Genomic DNA, 21713 nt, shown 5'->3' with positions numbered 1-21713 from the left:
CAGTCATTAATCTTCTTATAATTGACTTTGGATATCTCTCCATCTACAGTGGAAAACTAGGGGTAGATAAAGCATTTTCAATCTCTATCAAAAGTTTTAGCATGCTCTAACATATGTAAGAGGTCTATGTTTGGGATCATCTTTGCCTTTGCTGTCTCTAACAGCAGTTTCATCCAGGTGAAAATATCTGTCATACTATTTTTACCAGCCTGTCCCAGGTACCGTAATAAACCCCTATTAATTTGTTTTGGGAAGTGTCTTTGGTTTCCCCAAGATTACAAATGTTCTTACTGATAAACATAATGCTTTATTTCTTTTCTCACAAATGTGTGTTTTGAGTTGAGTACAATAAATGAAAATGGTAATAACGTATGCAAAAATAAAGAAAGAAGTAAAATGCACTCTATTCAAGGTGAGGAGGTAACGGTTCCCCCTGTCCATTCAGGTCATACTCTAGGAATTGTGCTCATCTCCATTTCTTGGCCAAGGAAGCCAGCAATTGTTCGAAGACAATTGCTATACGCTAAAGGCACACGAATCACTGTTACTTTCCCACTGAAGTGGTACCTATTAATCTACTCGCATTTGAATGCTTTCGGACTGCTAGGTGGGCAGGAGCTGGGGTAGGAACGGGAGCTCACCCCGTTGCTCAGTGCTCGGTCTCAAACCCAGACTGTCAGCTCTCCAGTTGACAACCTCAACATCTTTAGCTGCTGAGCCATCGCGCCCTCTCTTATTCAAAGTAGTTCTTAATTTCAGTCTTTACATCAGACCCTAGATAGAGGTCCAGATAACCTTCCAGAAGAAGAAGAATCAGATCTGAATTTGGGCAGAGTTCATGCAAAGAAGTTCCCTGGAATTTCCTGAGAAAACTTCTACCCTGAGCGTTGCTACGGTTCGATACCTGGCTTGCATCAGCAAAACTGAGTTTTAGAACAAATCCTCCCTTCGTTTCAAATTTCAGGGTCTCCCTCTCTCCAGCAGGAAAGTTTACCTGAACCCCAAATTGAGTTCCATTACCTTACTGCAGCGGTAGGCAACCACTTTTATAGTGTCCCAACGTTCCATAAGTTCAATTGAGCTTAAGATGCTGGAGATATTGATAATGGCTGCTTTGCAGGCACTCAGTCCTTGACATGGACTTCTCCGGGCTGCCATCTTCAGCAGAGGCAAGCAGGCCTTTGTGAGAGGAAAGAAAAGAGAGAATGGGCTGCAATTAGGTCCAGGAAAAGGATCTGTTCTCCAGAAGTTCCCGAAGTAGAGGTGTAACATGTGCTGACCAAAGACAACGCGTAACCTGGTCAGGATCGAACTCCCAGCAGTGGGCAGAGTTAGCCAGAAATACTGCATTCAGACCACTGTGCTACAATGGCGCCTGTCTCTGTTAGCAGTCTCATCCAGGTGAAATCCTGAAAAATCTCAAAAGTTATTCCAAAAATATAAATGAACAACGGGACAAACCTGACTCATTTGCAGGGGCCCAATAGTATTGACAGAATACACCCTCATCATGTCCTTGGCATTTTCCCTGTCCAGATCGTTGCCCACCGTAAGGCCAGCATTGTTGATAAGGAGGGTCAAACCACTTTCTCCAACACACTTCTGCATTTCTTTCACCACTGCCTGGACGCTCTCAGGTTTAGTGACATCTGAGGAAAACAATATTATTCCAATATCAGCCAAGGGCTCTTTCAGAATTGCTAGAGAGGAATTCTTGGAATCATGCTTCATGGTGACCCTGAAGCTTTGCAGACAGGAATATCATCCCTGAGGGATCTGGGTCAGGGTCACCACTCAATCTGTAAGGGCGTGGCCTGGTGGCAGAAATCAGATTGTTTTATTATTGTTGAACAATTCTAGGTTAAATCCTCCTTATTCCCTGGGAGCGGCCTTGTGCCAAATGATAGCCAAGTTTGGTTGCCATCTGTTTTCGCTACAAACATTATTAAACATAATAAAACCCATCTCCCCCAAAGCAAAAAAATAGAATAGAATAAGAGAGTTGAAAGGGACCTTGGAGGTCTTCTAGTCCTTCCTGCTTAGGCAGGAAACCCCATGCCTCTTCAGACAAATGGATATCTAACATCATCTTAAAAACTTCCAGTGTTGGAGCATTCACAACTTCTGGAGGCAAGTTGTCCCACTGATTAATTTTCCTCAATGTCAGGAAATTTCTCCTCAGTTCTAATTTGCTTCTCTCCTTGATTAGTTCCCATCCGTTGCTTCTTGTCCTGCCTTCAGATGCTTTGGAGAACAGTTTGACTCCTTCTTTTTGGCAGCCCCTGAGATATTGGAAGACTGCTATCATGTCTCCCTTGGTCCTTCTTTTTATTAAACTAGACATGAGATTATCTTCCCTATAACAATATTCTGTCTTTCCAGGCCTGAGATGAAGTTTGATGGAGAAAAGTAAAATTTTAGGAGGAAGGCAAAGTTGACCTCCAAGGAAAAGCACATGTGGAAAGGTCCAATTTTTGTGGAACTCTCCCCAGGTCTGCAAGGGATAGTTTGGGCAAGTTATTTCTTTGAAGACATCATGCACATGCCACATTCATTGGGAGGTGTCCTACCTTTGGAAAGCCAGGAGGCACCATGGGCTTACATGGAAGTTTTCTGCCTTCGGCATCTAACAGGATAGTTTTGGTTATTTCTTGTTTCTGTGAGTGTGTTGACTATTTTGAATTTTTAAATTTTGAATGCCTTTTGGAGTCCCACCTATGTGAGATGGGCGGCTGCCTAAATGAACCAAATTAATAAATAATACACTTACCTAATTGCAAAACCACCAGATTCGGATATTTGCATGCTAATTCCTTCAGCTCCTGAAGAAGAAAATATCAGTGTTTCAGCTTTCCTCTGGAGTAAAACTTGGCATCGCATAGAAAAATACAGATGAGGAGTTCTTCTGAAGTCCAAAGAGGACAATATCAAAAGGAAGATGAAGCAGAAAAAAAAGACACCATTTGGCCCACATTATATTATCCAATCACACTTGACCAATAAACCTATTATATTCTACCTTTTCTATTCCTACTCCTACTCCTACTCCTACTCCTACTCCTACTCCTACTCCTACTCCTACTCCTACTCCTACTCCTACTCTATCCTATCCTATCCTATCCTTCCATTTCTACTCCTATTCTTTTCTCTTCTATTCTTCCATTTACTCCTCTTCTTTTTCAATTTCTACTCCTACTCTACTCTATTCTATTCTTCCATTTCTATTCATATTCTTTTCTTTCCCCATTTTTACTCCTATTCCATTCCCTTCCCTTTCCTTCTCGTCTCTTCTCTTCTTCCATTTCTACTCCTATTCTACTCCTATTCTATTTTATTTTATCCTACTCCTTTTCCTATTCTATTCTATTCTATTCTCTTTTCTATTCCATTCCTCTACTCTACTCTACTCTACTCTACTCTACTCTACTCTACTCTACTCTACTCTACTCTACTCTACTCTACTCTACTCATCAACAAGCAAGACTCAACAAACCACACTCAGTCTAAACGCAAAATAAGAACCCAGGAATTATGGCTTAACTCAACTAGTTAGGATTCTCTATTACTGCTTCCAAGCTTTTTAACTGGAAAAATCAGGAACCAACGTCTTTGCTGCTGAGGACATGGTTTTCTCAAACCTTCCTTTGCTATGCTTGCCGTTGGCTAGGATAGCTTGATGAAGCCATCATGTCAGTTTTCCACATAGCTATTGCAACCTGTTAAACACAGTTAATGGTTCAGAACAGGGGATCCCCAACTCCTAATAGCCAGTGGCCATATTTGGAATTCTCTATGAATATTAGAATCTAGGTTTGAAAACTAATCATCATTCTTCATATGGCTGATGTCAGCGATTGTGCACCTGCAGCAGCTGATTATCTCAGAGCTTAACTAGAAAGAGCCCAGAGAGAAAGAGATTGCAAAGTCCTAATCTGGAAGGAGGGCAGAAGAGTTTCAGGGCAATCACAACCTAGAATCTCTCAGAATAGACCTAATAGCTTAGAAAATTATAGATTTACTCTGGCAAGATTCTGTCTAGTACGTGTAACCAAATAAAGATCGAGTTTAATTGGCTTTCACTGTCTTGTCTCTTGGTTTGGGCTGGAGACCAATCAGAAACCACCCTTTTGGTAGGAAGCAGCCCAGCCTCACCCATTGCTTATTTAACAATGGTTGCATGTATCATCCAAAATATACCAAATAGTGTATTTTGTCTATTAAATATAACACTTCAGTCATGATTCAGTCCTACACATATACATTTCGAAGGGACGGGATCTATATAATATTAATACGGAATGAGCTCAATCCTGACTGGCTGGAGATGGATCAAAATGTCATAAGGGGTTTGAAATGCAACGTTGAAATTGGTGCTTTAATTTCAGCACCTCCTTTTTCACAGAATTTTAAAACTAAACAATCATTTAAAAAAAATAATAAGCAAAGGAGGCTACCTGGTAGATCCCCAAAATTGTGGTGAGCATTTTCTTATACCTGGGATTATGTTAGAAACCCAGAGTTTTGCGTCAACCTGGGCTATAGTATGTTACAAAAAAAGTCAAATTAGAATATGTCATAGCTTACTGTTTGTTGTAAGTAATCTGGGTCTCATTTCTCTGCCATATTTTATCTAAAAGCTTAAACTGCTGTCTTTGGAGGTCCACCTCACCACCCTGCTATTTGAAGTGATGCTCACCTGGTTATCTTCTCCCTCCAGGTCCATAGTTGTAGCAAAGACCCATTTGGGTGGAGAAGGCTGCTCCAGAAACCTCTTCACCAGACCCAGGCCGATCCCCCGATCCGATCCTGTCACCAGAACGCTGAAAACGGATAAATCCATTGACTTCGCCATCTCTCCAGGAGCTGCAGCTTCTACTTCCAAACTTCTTGAAGATTTGCTTCAACTGCTTCTTCCCCTTCTACAAAGGGCAATATAAGCTTCTACTTCCAAACTTCTTGAACGCTTCTTTCAAATGCCTTCTCTTCTCATTGCATGAAGCACAATTATGGGGAATTATACCACGCCCATCTTAAAATCTTTTGATAAAGTTCCAGAATAAAATTCCCTGAGTCAGACTAGTAGTGCAAGAACATAATCTGAAATTTGTTGCGCTTGGCGCTTTGATTAAAATTACTAATCTGAAGACATTTTAATTTGATTTCTGGAGCCCATTACAAGAGTAATAGGCTATGACTCTAATTTAATAAAGAAAATCTTAAATGCTGACATTGAACTTGACAGAATGAAAAAAAAAGCAATATTGGCATCAAATAATAATTTTCAATGGTAAAATTTTCATAGATAAAATCAACTATGTAAAAATGTATTTGACAAACAATAATGACTTCATTACAGCTGTTGAGAAACACAATGATAAGACAAATATTTCTCAAGAGCATCTTAACACCTTCCAAAACTCGTTCTCATATACTTCAGTAACAGCATAAAAATATGAGCAGCATATCATTAAAAAAAATCTATATACATTCATTTGTTTTTGCTAGTATCTAGTATTGTTTTTACTAGTATCGCTCACTTTTTAAAAACCGCCTGAATAAGAGGGAAAAAAACTAGGCATTTTGTTTGTTTGTTTATTAATATAATTCACATTAAGTGGCAGTTTTTTTAAAACCTTCTAAAAGAGAGGAAAAAAGACCAAGATTTTCATACAATTCAATGGTTTGTTGGATAATACATCTCAGTGTATTTTTTTTTGCCAAAAGTTTTTTATTTTTTAACATACATATAATAAAATCCAAAGTATACCATTACATCTTAAAAAACATTTTTGAATATTCAGTAATATATCATTTCCTCTTGCCATCAAGCCTCTTCAATTTTTATTTGCTCTTCTGCTTTCCATACACCGTATTATAGTCTATTTCATCTTCCACCCTTCTCCTCTCCCTCTCTCCTCCTCCCTACCTCCTTTCTTCCCCCTGCCATCTCTCTCTTCTCTACTTCTCCTTGCTCTCTCCCTCTCCTCTCTTTCCATACCTTTCCTCTCTCCTATTCTCTCCCTCCCTTCTCCTTCCCTCTCTCCTGTCTCCTTTCTCCCTCTTTCCCTCTCTTTGTCTCCCTTCCATTCTCTATTTTACGTGGTGTATTTCCGCCTTTTAGCAAATACATCTCAGTGCATTAAGTGCCTGTAACAGAGGTGTCAAACTAGATTTCATTGAGGGCTGCATCAGGGTTGTATTTGACCTGGGGGGGGGGGGCTGGGGTGTGTGTGGCCAGCTTGACATCACTTGTGTTGGGAGCATCTGTGGTGGCCCGAGCACTCTGCTCCCCAGCTCCGTTTTCAGCTGCCACGGCCTCCTGCAACCCTCTGCCAGCGAAATGGAGCTTGGGAACCCATTTTTGCTGGCAGAGGCAACGTGGGCCCAAGGGGACAGATCTAAGCACCCCCATGGGGATTATGGAGTTGTTAAAAGAATATAATGGTGCATGTTAGCCTTTGCTTTCTCTGGGTTACCTTCTTCAGATATTAGAAGGTCTTACATTCACTTTAGTTGATGTCCATGGTGATCCATAGCCAACAAAATACCCAGTTGATGCAGATCCTGGATATTTAGATGATCCCAGCAAATTCTTTGTTGACATTGGAGCCTCCAGAACAGTGGTGGGTTTCAAAAATTGTTCGAACCTACTCTGTGGGTGTGGCCTCTTTTGTGGGAATGGCTAGCCACTCATGTGACCGGATGGGAGTGGCTTGCTGCCCATGTGACCGGGTATGAAGATGCCGATGACACTTGTCAGAACCACCTTAAATTACCTCACACACAGCACTGGCATGGATAAGAATATGATGTCAACTTGTTTTTTAAAAGGCATTTTTGTTTTGCGTTAAAACAACTTCAACACACGCAATGTTCTGATTGTACCACAAACGCAGTAGTCATCCTTACCTTTCACAGAGGCACTGAGTTTTATAAATATGAGCATGATAGTGTAGAATAATCATATCCAAGGACTAGTGGTGGGTTTCAAAAATTTTTGGAACCTCTTCTGTAGGTGTGGCCTGCTTTCCGGGTCCACTGGTGGGACCTCTTCTAACCGGTTCAGTAGATTTGACGAACCGGTTCTACCGAATAGGTGCAAACTGGTAGGAACTCACCTCTGCTCCAGACCTATGTTGCTGAGATATACCTTTGGAGGATCAGTATACGTATGGACACTCAAATTATTGAGCCAAGGTGGCGCAGTGGTTAAATGCAGCACTGCAGGCTACTGCTAGATCAGCAGTTCAGCGGTTCAAATCTCACCGGCTCAGGGTTGACTCAGCCTTCCATCCTTCCGAGGTGGGTAAAATGAGGACCCAGATTGTTGGGGGCAATATGCTGACTCTCTGTAAACCGCTTAGAGAGGGCTGAAAGCCCTATGAAGTGGTATATAAGTCTACTGCTATTGCTATTGCTATATGTCCGTGTTTCTGCGTGCAATTGTGTTAGGAAGAGAGAGAACAAGCCTGTTAATGAAAACCGCTACCATCTGCCAACTCTTTGTTAGAGTTTGTTGCAAAAATCAAAATCCAGAAAGCACACACAGATAATTGATTCAGCAGGATCCATTAACTTCTTTATGTACATCATAACACATGAGTTAATGTACAATACCAATAGTATCTCCAACATGGTAGTAGTTACAGGCAAAACACAGGCAGAGGAAAGAGTGGTTTCAGTTCATAATTCAGAGCTTAGACTAGATTAGTTCTCTTGCACAGTCTCAGAACTACATAGGCAAGCCATGCCCAGGCTCTGAGCCATCTGGCATGGCTCTCAGTCACCAAATAGTTCCCATTGGCTAACCCAGTTGCCATGCCTATACATTGGCTGACTTTGTTATCATGTCTCTGCCAGTTCATGAATATTCTGACACTCTTGTTGGGCTAAAAGGTAATAAAAGCTGGGGAATGTATCCTTAATCTTCAGGGACTTTATTGGATCACATTCCCTGTGGACAACTATTTTTAAGTGGGGTCCCAAAGGTGGCATCTGTTCTATAATCACCTACGCTAGCAACTAGGCAGTTTACTTCCGAAGCTAAAATAAATTATTATTAAAGCTAATAATGAATTAGCTTTAGAGCTTTAATTAGTCCTAAAGTGAACCACAGACACGCTCCATGTGTCTGCTGGAGAGATCTACCAGGGCGACAAGGATCAAAGAGATGCCTTTTCATGGGTTGACCACAGGTCAATAAAATGCCCTAACAATTAGATGAGTAAACAATATGATTTATTGTGTCTCACAGACAGGTTAGTGTTGTGTCTGAATTTTTTCTGGTGTAAGATAAAATGAGAGTAACACACACACACACACACACACACACACACACACACACACACACACACACACACACAGCATGGACCAAACTTTTGATGACCCATTTTCTGCCTTATTGCTCTTCTGTATTCACTTAGTCTGAACTTAATTGTTCAGTATTTCAATTTTATGTAATAAACTGCTTTGATCAGCGACTTCTGAAAAACCACCACATTATTTAGGTAACGACAACAACAACACGCTGTTTCAGCTTGTTTTAGTCTCTTGGAACATCAGATCTGGGCGCTAACCCATGCAATTCATCACCTCCTCAGGAGCATCTAGACAGCTTCCAAGCCCCAATGGTTGAGTCTCATGGCTTCAGTGACTGCATGACAATATCAGCAGATGCATAAGAAGTCGTGGTCCAGAATTATGTTTATTAGGTAAACAAAGATGGAGAAGAAATATCAATATATAATATTACCCATACTAACCACGGCTAGGATCGCCTTTGCACAAAATTGGAAACAAAAATCTACCCCCACCCCCATGAAATGGTAAGTTAGGAAGATACTCGAATGTGCTGAAATGGACAGGATGGTTAAAATGGACTATGGACTTAAAAGAAAGGGAAGAGTTGGACTATTACAAAATTTGGAGTAGACTCTACAAGTGGCTAGAGAATACAAGCCAAAGCAAGAAATAAAAGTTTTTAAAACTATTGATTATAATATGAAGAAAAATGTATGTACGTAAAATCTGATGGTGTGTATTATACTATTCTATTACAATATAATCATTACATTAGTATTAGAATTGTTAAAATCTACGAGAAGGCAATAATCGAATAGTAAGCTACAAAAGCAGAATGCTGATATGGGAAGCTGTAAAATTATATTATATTGTTATGTTGTTTGTGTTTTTATCTGGTTGTATTTGTTTTTGTATTTTTTCTTGGTTTTTTCCTTTTTCCTTTTCCTTTTTTTTGGTGGTTTTTTAAACTTGAAAATGTTCAATAAAAACCTTTTTTTTTAAAAAAAAGAAGTCATCCAAAAAGAAGAACCGAGGTGGCGCAGTAGTTAAATGCAGCACTGCAGGCTACTTCAGCTGACTGCAGTTCTGCAGTTCGGCTGTTCAAATCTCACCGGCTCAAGGTTGACTCAGCCTTCCATCCTTCCGAGGTGGGTAAAATGAGGACCCGGATTGTTGGGGGCAATATGCTGACTCTCTGTAAACCGCTTAGAGAGGGCTGAAAGCCCTATGAAGCGGTATATAAGTCTAACTGCTATTGCTATTGCTATTGTTAGAAGAACTTTTGAGATCTAGCCACTCTTTTAAAAACATGGGGTTTACACAAAATTAGTTGGATAGTTTGGGTTGTTTGTGAAATTAACTACAACCATGACACAATCTGTCCTTGCACATCACACTCAATTCACAGCCTTACACCCCAAACCAACTGAATAAACCCACAATTGATTGTACTTATCCAATAGCTGAGGCCAAACAATCACATTAAGATATGATATTAAGATACACATGATGTTGTTGACATCTCTGAACCAATCCCAAAATAAACTATGCTTGTCTAAATAGCAATAGCAATAGCAGACTTATATACCGCTTTATAGGGCTTTCAGCCCTCTCTAAGCGGTTTACAGAGTCAGCATATCACCCCCAACAACAATCCGGGTCCTCATTTTACCCACCTCGGAAGGATGGAAGGCTGAGTCAACCCTGAGCCGGTGAGATTAGAACAGCCGAACTGCAGAAATGCAGTCAGCTGAAGTAGCCTGCAGTGCTGCATTTAACCACTGCGCCACCTCGGCTCTAATAAATAAATAATTTACATAAATAAACTGGGATTGCCATGTTGAGGCTGCAAAGAGACCTCATCTGTTTTCTGTATCTTGTTCCTGATACATCATTCTCATCCACATTTTGTAATAACAATAGCACTTAGACTTATATGCCGCTTCATAGTGCATAGTGAAAATGTCACACAGACATATAATTTCTGTGTACAACGTACACTTTATGTGTACAATGTACAATTTCAAATACAATACAATAACCAATTTCTTTGTATATATGATGTACAACATGGGTCCTCAAACTACAACCCGGAGGCCGGATGTGACCCACTGAAGCCAGTAATCCAGCCCGCACAGGACCACGAGGCTGCCCCACCCACATCACCTCCCCACCCTTCGGCAGAGCGCTGGACTTACCTTCACGAGCTCCATGGGCTGGAGCTGAAAGGTAAGGCCAATTTTCGCCTCCAGAGACATTCTGGAGGTGGGGGAGGTGAAAAATGGGGTGTGCAGATGCCCCGGGAGGGCAAAAATGGGCCCATTTTTCACCTCCACCACCTCCAGAAGATGATAGATATAGATAGATGATAGATAGATGATAGATAGATAGATAGATAGATAGATAGATAGATAGATGATAGATGATAGATGATAGATGATAGATGATAGATGATAGATGATAGATGATAGATGATAGATGATAGATGATAGATGATAGATGATAGATGATAGATGATAGATGATAGATGATAGATGATAGATGATAGATGATAGATGATAGATGATAGATGATAGATGATAGATGATAGATAGATGATAGATGATAGATGATAGATGATAGATGATAGATAGATAGATAGATTCTGGAGGTGGGGGAGGTGAAAAATGGGGTGTGCAGATGCCCCGGGAGGGCAAAAATGGGCCCATTTTTCACCTCCACCACCTCCAGAAGATGATAGATATAGATAGATGATAGATAGATGATAGATAGATAGATAGATAGATAGATAGATAGATGATAGATAGATGATAGATGATAGATGATAGATGATAGATGATAGATAGATAGATAGATGATAGATAGATGATAGATAGATGATAGATGATAGATGATAGATGATAGATGATAGATGATAGATGATAGATGATAGATGATAGATGATAGATGATAGATGATAGATGATAGATGATAGATGATAGATGATAGATGATCGATGATCGATGATCGATGATAGATGATAGATAGATAGATAGATAAAAAGAAAGAAAGAAACAGAGAGAAAGAGAAAGAAACAGGGAGGGAGGGAGGGAGAGAAAGAGAGAGACACTTATTGATTGTAAGCTCCTTGGGGCTGAGACGAATTGATGCAAAACTGAGTTTCCTGAAATGGACCACTAGATTCCTAAACAACTGAAAAATGATCTAGTAAAAAGAAAAGTCAACCAAAAGGAGCAACATGCAAACAAAAGCGAATAAAACACCCGCAGGAGCAAAACAAAGTTTCATTTGTGTGCATTGTTTAATGGACTGTTAAATTGGCCACAACCACCTAGCCACATGAACACCTGGCCACACCCACCCAGCCGGTCCACCCCCCGCCAACAGTCTGAGGGACCGGGAATTCCCCCCCCCCCCGTTTAAAAAGTTTGAGGGCCCCCAACGTACAAAAGCAATAAAGGCCAAGCTATACAATGAAGGGGAGAGTGGGAACAAAGAAAAGATTTTTCACGGCAACCAGTGATTTATTGGAGATTCATAACCTGGGAATATAGTGTGACATTAGTGTTATATTAGCTTGGACCGGAAGCATTCGTGTCCATTGTCCAAGCATTAAGATGAAAATGGATCACCAGGGTACTTGTCGACCCAACCAGTCCACAAAGGTCCCGTTATCCTTCTCAGACAGCGTAGAAAGCACCGCCATGATGCCTTGCGTGCTCTCTTCCACCGAGAGATCCGCCTGTAACAAAAAAACAAAAAAACTCATCAGCACAGCTCAACTTCCAATAATGGTATGTGAGATAACTCTGGGGAGACAGGAGGAAGGACCGTCTACCTGTTCAAAAGCATACAAAAATGCAAGTAGAAAAATAGGAACCACCTTTGGCGGGAAGGTAACAGCGTTCCGTGCACCTTTGGCATTTAGTCATGCCGGCCACATGACCACAGAGACATCTTCAGACAGCACTGGCTCTTCAGCTTTGAAGCAAGATGAGCACCGCCCCCTAGAGTCGGGAATGACTAGCACATATGTGCAAAGGAAGCCTTTATCTTTATCTTTACTTCTGATGCTTCTAAAAGCTCCACGGTATGATTTTTGCCTTAGGGTAAGATTTACCTACTCATGTTTTCTGACTATAGGAAGACTCTTTAAGTAGCTCAAACTGGCAGAGATTCCATGAAAAGGAAGTTTGGAAGAGATGACGTACATTTTCTTTGTAAGAAAAATGGGAAGGAAAGTTTGTTTAGAATCTATATTCCATTTGCGTCGTTAAGGTTGCCAGTCCTCTTGTCATCTTTACACATACAGGTTAAATTCCTAATTTAGCCTGTACGATAAGCAGCATTTGCCTAACATTCATGAGTTTGCTTCAGTACAGGGGTCGGCAATCTTAAACATTCAAAGAGCCATTTGGACCTGTTTCCCACAGAAAAGAAAACACAGGGAGCCACAAAACCCTTCCCATGCCTGACTATTTCCTGAGCAGCCACAAAGCTAGCATATGTAGTTTAATTAGATGTAGTTCCCATCTTCAAAAAAGGAAAAAAAATAGATCCAGGAAACTACAGACCTATCAGCCTGACCTCAATACCAGGAAAGATTCTGGACAAAATAATCAAGCAACGAATTAGCGAACACCTAGAAGCAAACAAAGTAATAGCCAAAAGCCAACATGGGTTTGTCAAAAACAGATCATGCCAGACTAATCTTATTGCATTCTTTGATAATGTGACAAAATTAGTGGACCAGAGGAATGCCGTCGATATAGTTTACTTGGACTTCAGTAAGGCATTTGATAAGATAGACCATAACCTACTACTAGATAAAGTAGAAGAATGTGGGTTAGACAGCAACACCACCAGATGGATTCGTAACTGGCTGACCAACACACTCAATGTGTAGTCCTCAATGGAACTGCATCTACATGGAGGGAAGTATGCAGTGGAGTACACCAAGGCTCTGTTTTAGACATCTTCATCAATGACTTGGATGAGGGAATTAATAGGGAACTCATCAAATTTGCAGATGACACCAAGATGGCAGGAATAGCCAACACTCTAGAAGATTGGCTCAAGATACAGAAGGATCTTGACAAACTTGAACATTGGGCACTATCTAATAAAATGAAATTCAATGGTGAAAAGAATAAGGTTTTACATTTAGGCAACAAAAACGAAATGCATAGGTACAGTATAGGTGGTACCTTGTTCAACAGTAGTAACTGTGAAAGGGATATTGGAGTCCTAGTGGACAACCATTTAAATATGAGCCAGCAGTGTGCAGCAGCTGCCAAAAAAGCCAACACAGTTCTAGGTTGCATAAACAGGGGGATAGAATCAAGATCACGTGAAGTGTTGATACCACTTTATAATGCCTTGGTAAGGCCACACTTGGAATACTGCATTCAGTTTTGGTCACCACGATGTAGAAAAGATGTGGAGACTCTGGAAAGAGTGCAGAGAAGAGCAACAAAGATGATTAAGGGACGGGGGGCTAAAACATATGAAGAACAGTTGCAGGAACTGGGTATATCTAGTTTAAGAGAAAGAAGGATTGGGGAGACATGATAGCAGTCTTCCAATATCTCAGGGGTTGCCACAAAGAAGAGGGAGTCAAACTATTCTCCAAGGCACCTGAGGGCAGAACAAGAAGCAATGGGTGGAAACTAATTAAGGAGAGAAGCAACTTAGAACTGAGGAGAAATTTCCTGACAGTGAGAACAATTAATGAGTGGAACGGCTTGCCTCCAGAAGTTGTGAATGCTCCAACACTGGAAGTCTTTAAGAAGATGTTATCTGTCTGAAATCGTATAGGATTTCCTGCCTAGGCAGGGGGTTGGACTAGAAGACCTCCATGGTCCCTTCCAACTCTGCTATTGTATTATTGTATTATTAAATGTTCTGTTTTCTTCTGAAACTTTTCTTTATACATTTACGATTTATCCATTTATTCATTTATCCATCATTGGCCTTCCGGGGTCAAAGATCACAATAAATCACATTCTGGTGGGTGTCGCACATTGGCAGTTGTGACACATATTAGGAACAACAGGGAGCCACAGCAAAGGGATGAAAGAGCCACATGTGGCTCCAGAGCCACAGTTTGCTCACCTCTGCTTTAGTATATTGTCCTAATTAATATAATATCAAACACAACACTAAAAACACAAATATAATCAGATCACCAAACCCAACAGGCGCTCGTCATTAGGTCATTGATGTATATCTGAATAAGTTTTCCTTTTCCCAGGTTGAAGCACTTACATCTTTGTCATTCGTCCTCACCCAGCCAGGATGGATGCAGATGGACAGAATCCCATAGCGTGGATACTCAAGTGACTGGCATTTGGTGAGCATGTTTAAAGCAGCCTGTTGGGGACAAATAGCAAAAGTGAGCAGGGAAGGCAATGAAGAGACGATAGATAGAAGGGAAAAAAATATGATGAATTAATACAGGATACTAGGTGTATCAGTCAGGAAATGGAAGAGGCAGGAAGCCTTTCAAAAGTCTATAGAGATTCTCAGTCATCCAAGTCATGGTGCCCCTTTTTCCCCAGGAGGCAACTGGATTTGTTTTTCCTTTTGAAGGTGTTTTGTTTCTCATCCAAGAAGCTTCTATATAGATCCTTCCATTCCCCACTATCCTGTCAGAGCTGAAGAAGCTTCTTGAATAAAAAAAAAAGCACTGTTGGGAAGCCCATCAGAATTTATCTAGTTATCTCCCCATGACTCCAAAGGTCATGGCAACTGCAAAGAGACAGGAATGAAATGTCAAAGTTGCCACAGCTTTATTTAAATCTATTCCCCACCCTAAAAGAATTGGGGGAAGGACTAACAAAATGCTTAGCTTTCTACAAAGGAGGTGGATGGACAGATAGAATTATAATTCATAATTATAATGAATTCAATCTCTTAAAACTTCTTGGGCACTTTTACAGCTCAAATTCAAAGGGTTAGAATTCTGGGACCGTCAATCTCTGCAAAAGTCTTCAAACTTTGCCCAAACATATTTAGGGTGTAATTTGAGATCGTGGGGGTTTGTCTATATGGCTAACAGTTTGGATGGGAATGCCTTCCGAGAAGGAAAATGGCTCCCAATCTCTCTTAACAATCCTGCCCAGATTACTCAAGGAAACATTTATTCAATGTTTTCCTTTTTCAAAGAAGTCATATTTTCCTTTTATAGCATACTTTGCAACGATTGTTACTGGAAAGGTTTCGTTAACTTTTCTAATCATTTCTTGAGTTACACAGGCACGTACACATACAATGAAGGAAAAGATTAATGAATTATGTATCCAAATAGTGATAGTTCTTAGACTTACATACCACTTTATAGTGCTTTCACAACCCTCTCTTAAGTGGTTTACAGAGTCAGTCAACAATCTGGGTCCTCATTTTACCCATCTCGGAAGGATGCAGCCTGGTGAGATTTGAACTGGCGAATTGCAGGCAGCAGACATAGCCTGCATAGGTACTGCGTTCTAACCACAGCATCACCGTGGCTCAACAAACCAACAAATAGTCCTACATTCAAGTCATACATTTTTTTCTTAATTTCAGTCTTTCATTTTAGAGCTAGATCTGTCTATTCGCACATGAAATAGAAGAAGAAGAAGAAGAAGAAGAAGAAGAAGAAGAAGAAGAAGAAGAAGAAGAAGAGAAGAAGAAGATGATGATCTCCATGTACAGAGTTTTTGAGAAGAGTACATACTCTAAAAGTTCAAGATCGACCTAGAGAAACACCGCACTTGTTACAACCTGTGCATCACTGTTTGCAGAACAGCAGGAATGAAGAGCTGACAACCCTCCTTCTTGTGTTCTACCTTCTGCTCTATCCCACAATGTGGATAATAAATGAATGCTTACTCCCCAGGTAGATGCAGGCAGGTTCAGTCATCACTGACAAGACTCTTCCTTTTGGTCATGAGGTTTTGTCTGTGGGCAGGAACTTTCATAAAACCATCACCTTACTGCTTGTTACCTTGCTGCAACGGTAGCCAATGACTTCCCATTTATCCCAAAGAAGCATCACTTCCATGGATCCTGCAGCACTGGAGATATTGATAATGGCCGCCTGGCTGCTGCTCAGCTCTTGACATGGACTTCTCCAGGCTGCCTTCTTCAGCAGGGGCAGGAAGGCCTTTCAAGAGAGATAGAATAGAATTTCTTGATTGGTCAAGTGTACACATCAGAGGTGGCATTCACCTCTGCTTCTGACCAGTTCTGGAGAACCCGTAGCGGAAATTTTGAGTAGTTCAGAGAACCCGTAAATATCAATATCAATAGCAGTTAGACTTATATACCACTTCATAGGGCTTTCAGTCCTCTCTAAGCGGTTTACAGAGTCAGCTTATCGCCCCCACAGTCTGGGTCCTCATTTCACCCACCTCGGAAGAATGGAAGGCCGAGTCAACCTTGAGCCGGTGAGATTAGAACTGCTGAACTGTAGATAACAGTCAGCTGAAGTGGCCTGCTGTACTGCACCCTAACCACTGCGCCACCTTGGCTCCTCGATACCACCTCTGACTGGCTCCGCCCCCATCTATTCTCTGCCTCCCGAGTCCTAGTTGATCAGGAGGGAAGGGGGATTTTGGAGTAACCTTCCCCTGCGACGCCCACCAAGCCAAACCTACCCAGTAAAAAAAAATTTGAATCTCACCACTGGTATACTCCCATATATATTTTCTATTTGTGATTACTTTACTTACATAAAATTTAATTGTTTAGTATTTCAGCCTTATTTAATAAACTAGACTTGCCTTGAAAGGTGGCCCCAAAAACATAAATGAAAAGTTAACAAACCTGACTCATTAGTAGAGGGCCGATGGTGTTGATGGAATACACCGTCATCATATCCTTGGCGTTTTCTGTTTCAAGGTCATTGTACAACCCGATGCCAGCATTGTTGATGAGGAGAGTCAGACCACTTTCCCCCACACACTTTCCCACTTCCTTCAGAACTGCCTGGATGCTCTCAGGTTTAGTGACATCTGTGGAACAATAACATTGCTTGGAACACAACAGCATGTCATTTCTGAATTGCTAGGGAGGACTTTCCTCCAAACTACATGCAGCTCATCTGAAACCCACACTCCATAAGGGACATTAATACAATCGAACAAGTCCAGAGATATTTCACAAGAAGAGCTCTCCGCTCCTCTGCTCGTAACATAATACCAGGGGTGGGTTTCAACCGGTTCGCGGCGGTCCCTGCGAACCAGTTGGTCGCCGAACCCGGAAGTAAGTAACTTCCGGGAACGGCGAAGGCCCCCCCTGCGCCCGCACGCCCCCGCACGCGCTCCTTACCCGGTTTTCACGAATTCTGCACTTCCACGCATGCGCAGGACACATACAGCGCCTGCGCGATCCTCCAGGAGCAGCTGGAGCATCGCGCAGATGCTAGTATGCATGCGTGCACCGCACGCGTGCGCAAGGACACCGCCGGCCTCGTTCCAACCGAACTGGTTGGAACGGGGTGAGAAACCCACCCCTGCATAATACCTTATGCTACCAGGCTTGAAACTTTGGGCTTAGACAACTTAGAACTTCACTATCTTCGATCTGACCTAAGGGTAGTACATAAAATTATCTACTACAATGTTCTACCTGTCAACGACTACTTCAGCTTCAACCACAACAACACAGGAGCACACAATAGATAAAAACTTAACGTAAACTGTTAGTTCCAAGAATGGTTTCGAGCTTGATACTTTACACATTTGTGTAGTGCAAAATGTGTCCTAGTTGCACAGGTTGTGGAAGCTTACCTAACTGCAACAGCACCAGATTTGGGTGTTTGCAAGCCAATTCTTTCACCTCCTAGAAGGGGGGGAAAAGATCATAGGTTTTTGGGGGTCAGTTAAAACTCACAATGATGTACAAGAATCAGATAGTAATTTGAGCAGGATATTAAAGAGGACAATATATATATACAAAAATAGTAATCAGGAAAGGTGTACAATTTATTCTTTAGTAAATGGCAGCTGTAGAATTTTACTAGCTGAACAAATCTTGTAATTATATATATATAGGAGCAAGTAACAAGCTGAGCAAGATTCTAAAAAAATAATAATATTAAAAAGTGGAGCAACCAGGAAAAGTATGAAGTGTCTTTTTCATTAAATGCCAGCTGTGCAATATTACAGCTCCAATAAATCAAATGGAAACAAACCACTTTGAAGCTTAACATAATGTGTGAATCCATTCAGTACAGAGTCCCTAAGAAACAGTCCACATCTCATGGCTACCTCTGATTTTCTTAATTAGAACAACCAATTTTGTTTCCTAGGGATACAATGCACCAGCAGAATATTTATGAGGTGGCTTGTCCATGGGAAAGGATAAAAAAATCATAAAAAGGTAAAGGTTCCCCTTGCACATATGTGCAAGTTGTTCCCAACTCTAGGGGACAGTGCTCATCTCTGTTTCAAAGCCAAAGAGCCAGGGCTGTCCGAAGACGTCTCCATGGTTATGTGGCTGGCATGACTAAACACCGAAGGCACACAGAATGCTGTTACCTTCCCACCAAAGGTGGTCCCTCTTTTTCTACTTGCATTTTTACATACTTTCAAACTGCTAGGTTGGCAGAAGCTGGGATAAGTAATGGGAGCTCACTCGGTTACATGGCACTAGGGATTCGAACTGCCGAATTGTTGACATTTCTGATCGACAAGCTCAGCGTCTTAGCCACTGAGCCACTGCGTCCCAAAAAATAAAAAATCATAGAGAGCTGTAATGAATTTTGTTGGTATGATTTAGATTTAATTACAACTTCTTTTCACTGTCACACAGAAAAAACTTTTGCATTATGCCTTAATTTTTTTTGCTTGGTATTTTCCTCAACTTTATTCCTCTGCTTTGAACGGCATTGCTTTTCTTTACAAAAAAAAAAAAAGATTTTTGCCTGAATATAAGAAAAAGCATGTTATAAAGATGAAAAACAATGGCGATTATGCAGGGGGAAAATGTTAATAGATAATAACCGCAGTGAATAGAATTTAAGGAAAAGGAAAGAAGAAAAGGAGAACTCTATACTGTTTAAACAAAATGAATTCCATCTGCATTTTACTTAGCACTGCCTGCTGCAAAAGGAAAAAAAATATAATTGGTGTGCCTGCTACGTGGATCAGAATATTCCTGAGATGTTCAAAATGCAAGGTTGACATTCATCCTCAGTTCAACTTTAGAATCACTATTCCCAAGCTACACTCTACTAAAGTGATTCTTACGTTGTTGTCTTCTCCCTCCAGGTCCAGGGTTGTAGCAAAAATCCATTGTGGTGGAGAAGGGAGCTCCAGAAACCTCTTCACCAGTCCCAGGCCGATCCCTCGATCGGATCCTGTCACCAGAACGCTGAAAATGCAGAAATCAACTGGCTGTGCCATAACTTCAAGGACGTACAGCTTCTGCTTCCAACTTGCTCAAACGTGTGTCTCAAATGCCTCTTTTTACTGCGGAAGATAATATTATAATGAATGGACAACACCCATCTTTAGACCTTTTGAGGTACTATATTTATTACAAAATTTGTTTGCTGGCAACTCCCAGCATCCCTGGCTGGCTAATTTACTTAATACAAAAAGCAGCATTGCTTAGCTGCAACTGAAGGAACATTCAGGAAGACAAGCTACCACTCTACAGAACAGTGACGTGCGATGAGGTTTATGGCTGGTGAGGCACTGATACAGGGGTTTCAATTTTTTTTTAGACTTGTGGACTTCAACTCCCAGAATTCCACAGCCAGGCATGCTCAGTTCCGATTTAAAGCGACAGCATTTGTTTTTCTCCTTTGCGAAAAAGTTTTCCTTCATTCTTTTTCTTTTCCCTCCCCCTCCTTCCTCCCTCTCTCCCTCCCTCCCCCCTCTCTCAAACAGACACACGCACACAGAGAAGTTGGATCCCTCTCTCACTCACTCACTCTCAAACAAACACAAACACAGAAGTTGGATTGGATATATTTCCCAATGGCTTGAAAGCAGCTCCTCTGCCATACCACCACCCCCATTCCCCTGCTGCCTTCCGATCCGAGCCTTTGATTGCAGGTGGAGCCACATTGCCTTTTCAAACTTGTAATCAGTGAAGCTGGGCTTATATACTTTTATCCAGCTCTGTGTATGTGTGTGTGTGTGTGTTTGAAAAGGCAACATGGCTCTGCATGCAATCAAACTTTTTGAATTCCTCCCCCTCCCTCCGACCCACACACGTACCTTTTCCAGCTGTTTCAGAGAGGATTTCAACTCTGCTCTTGCCTACCATCATAAAAAGAAAAAAGATGTAAAAGGAAAAAGGCAGGAGCTGAGGTCAGGCTGAGCTAGTTGCTGCCAGAGCCTCTAAAAAGCCTTTAAAAAAACACCCTCTACAGGAGGCAGGAGAACGATGTGCCTCATCTACATCAGGAATTTTTCGGCTTTTAACCCTTGCTTAGCTCTGCTCGAGTGATCCTAAAGTCAGACTAGATGAGGCACCTCGTTCTCCTGCCGCCTTCTGTAGAGGGCACTTTTTTAGAGGCTTTTTTAAACAGTTAAGCACTAAGCAGAGTCATCCATGGTGACTCTGGCAGCAACTAGCTCAGCCTGACCTCAGCTCTTGCCTTTTTCCTTTTACATTTTTTTTTCTTTTCATGATGACAGTGGTGAGGCTCTGCCTCCCCTGACTGCACATCCCTGCTACAGAATATATGTTGCTGTTGTTGTTAGTTGTGAAGTCCTTTCTGGCCCATCGCAATCACATGGCCAATGTTCCTCCAGGCCTTCCTGTCCTCTACCATCCTCTTGGAGTCCATTTAAGCTCACACAAGTCTTGCATCAAAGTGCTCCCTTCCACTTTTGAGTTCTAAATCTCAACTAATTTGTTCAAATTCAGTGGGGAAGGATTCTTTGAAAAAGAAATTTCATTTATATTTTTGGAAATGTAAGGACTGAGATAAAGAAAAGAAAAAAAGTAACTTGAATAGGTTGTTTTTGGCACTACCCAAATGTTACCCTTTTCATTTATTATATGAAAGTCAACAACTCATCAAGAACAATATGAAAAAATATAGCAGTGGGAATGTTTGCCTTGGGTTGGTACAAATATTTGTTTGCAAAAAGGAGCCACATTGGTACCTTGATACTCAATTGCTTTGAAACTCATCAAATTTGAGGCTCAATGTATTTTGACATGAAGATTTTGTCCCAGTACTCGTTGTTTGTTTGGTACTCAATGTACAAGCTAGAATGTGTTGGTGTCAGCTGCTTTGCGACTCACTACATTAGTCCTAAAGGGAATCATGATGCCGTTCATCATGATTAACCAAGGCACCATTGTATTTAATGGGAAATTGTTTTGACAGGCCAAACAGGTTATTAAGCAGACCCTGACACAGATTTTACTTGCATGAGTTGCAGAAATATTAAGTCTGTAGAGAT

At 41.1% G+C, this 21713-nt stretch overlaps 1 protein-coding gene across 2 annotated transcripts; it reads right to left on the bottom strand.

The window, feature by feature from the left end:
- Positions 1-11884: 11884 nt before the first annotated feature.
- On the bottom strand, positions 11885-19691 carry LOC148042790 (uncharacterized). Of its 2 annotated transcripts, none has more exons than XM_087728790.1 (6): positions 19536-19691; positions 18075-18126; positions 17110-17297; positions 16289-16447; positions 14563-14673; positions 11885-12043 (listed from the first exon to the last, which is right to left on the bottom strand). In XM_087728790.1, the coding sequence occupies exons 1-6, from the start codon at positions 19689-19691 to the stop codon at positions 11930-11932; spliced, it is 780 nt and encodes a 259-aa protein (XP_087584916.1). In that variant the 3' UTR covers positions 11885-11929. The 2 variants fall into 2 exon arrangements, with proteins under 2 accessions (XP_087584916.1, XP_087584917.1); XM_087728791.1 differs by having other exon boundaries at positions 14569-14673.
- Between the last annotated feature and the right edge of the window lie 2022 nt (positions 19692-21713).

The sequence above is a fragment of the Thamnophis sirtalis genome, unplaced genomic scaffold, assembly GCF_051295495.1.
Source record: "Thamnophis sirtalis isolate CommonGarterSnake01/CBP01778 unplaced genomic scaffold, rThaSir2_p1.2 scaffold_14, whole genome shotgun sequence".
Taxonomy (NCBI): domain Eukaryota; kingdom Metazoa; phylum Chordata; class Lepidosauria; order Squamata; family Natricidae; genus Thamnophis; species Thamnophis sirtalis.
This window is presented reverse-complemented; position numbering and strand designations above follow the sequence as displayed.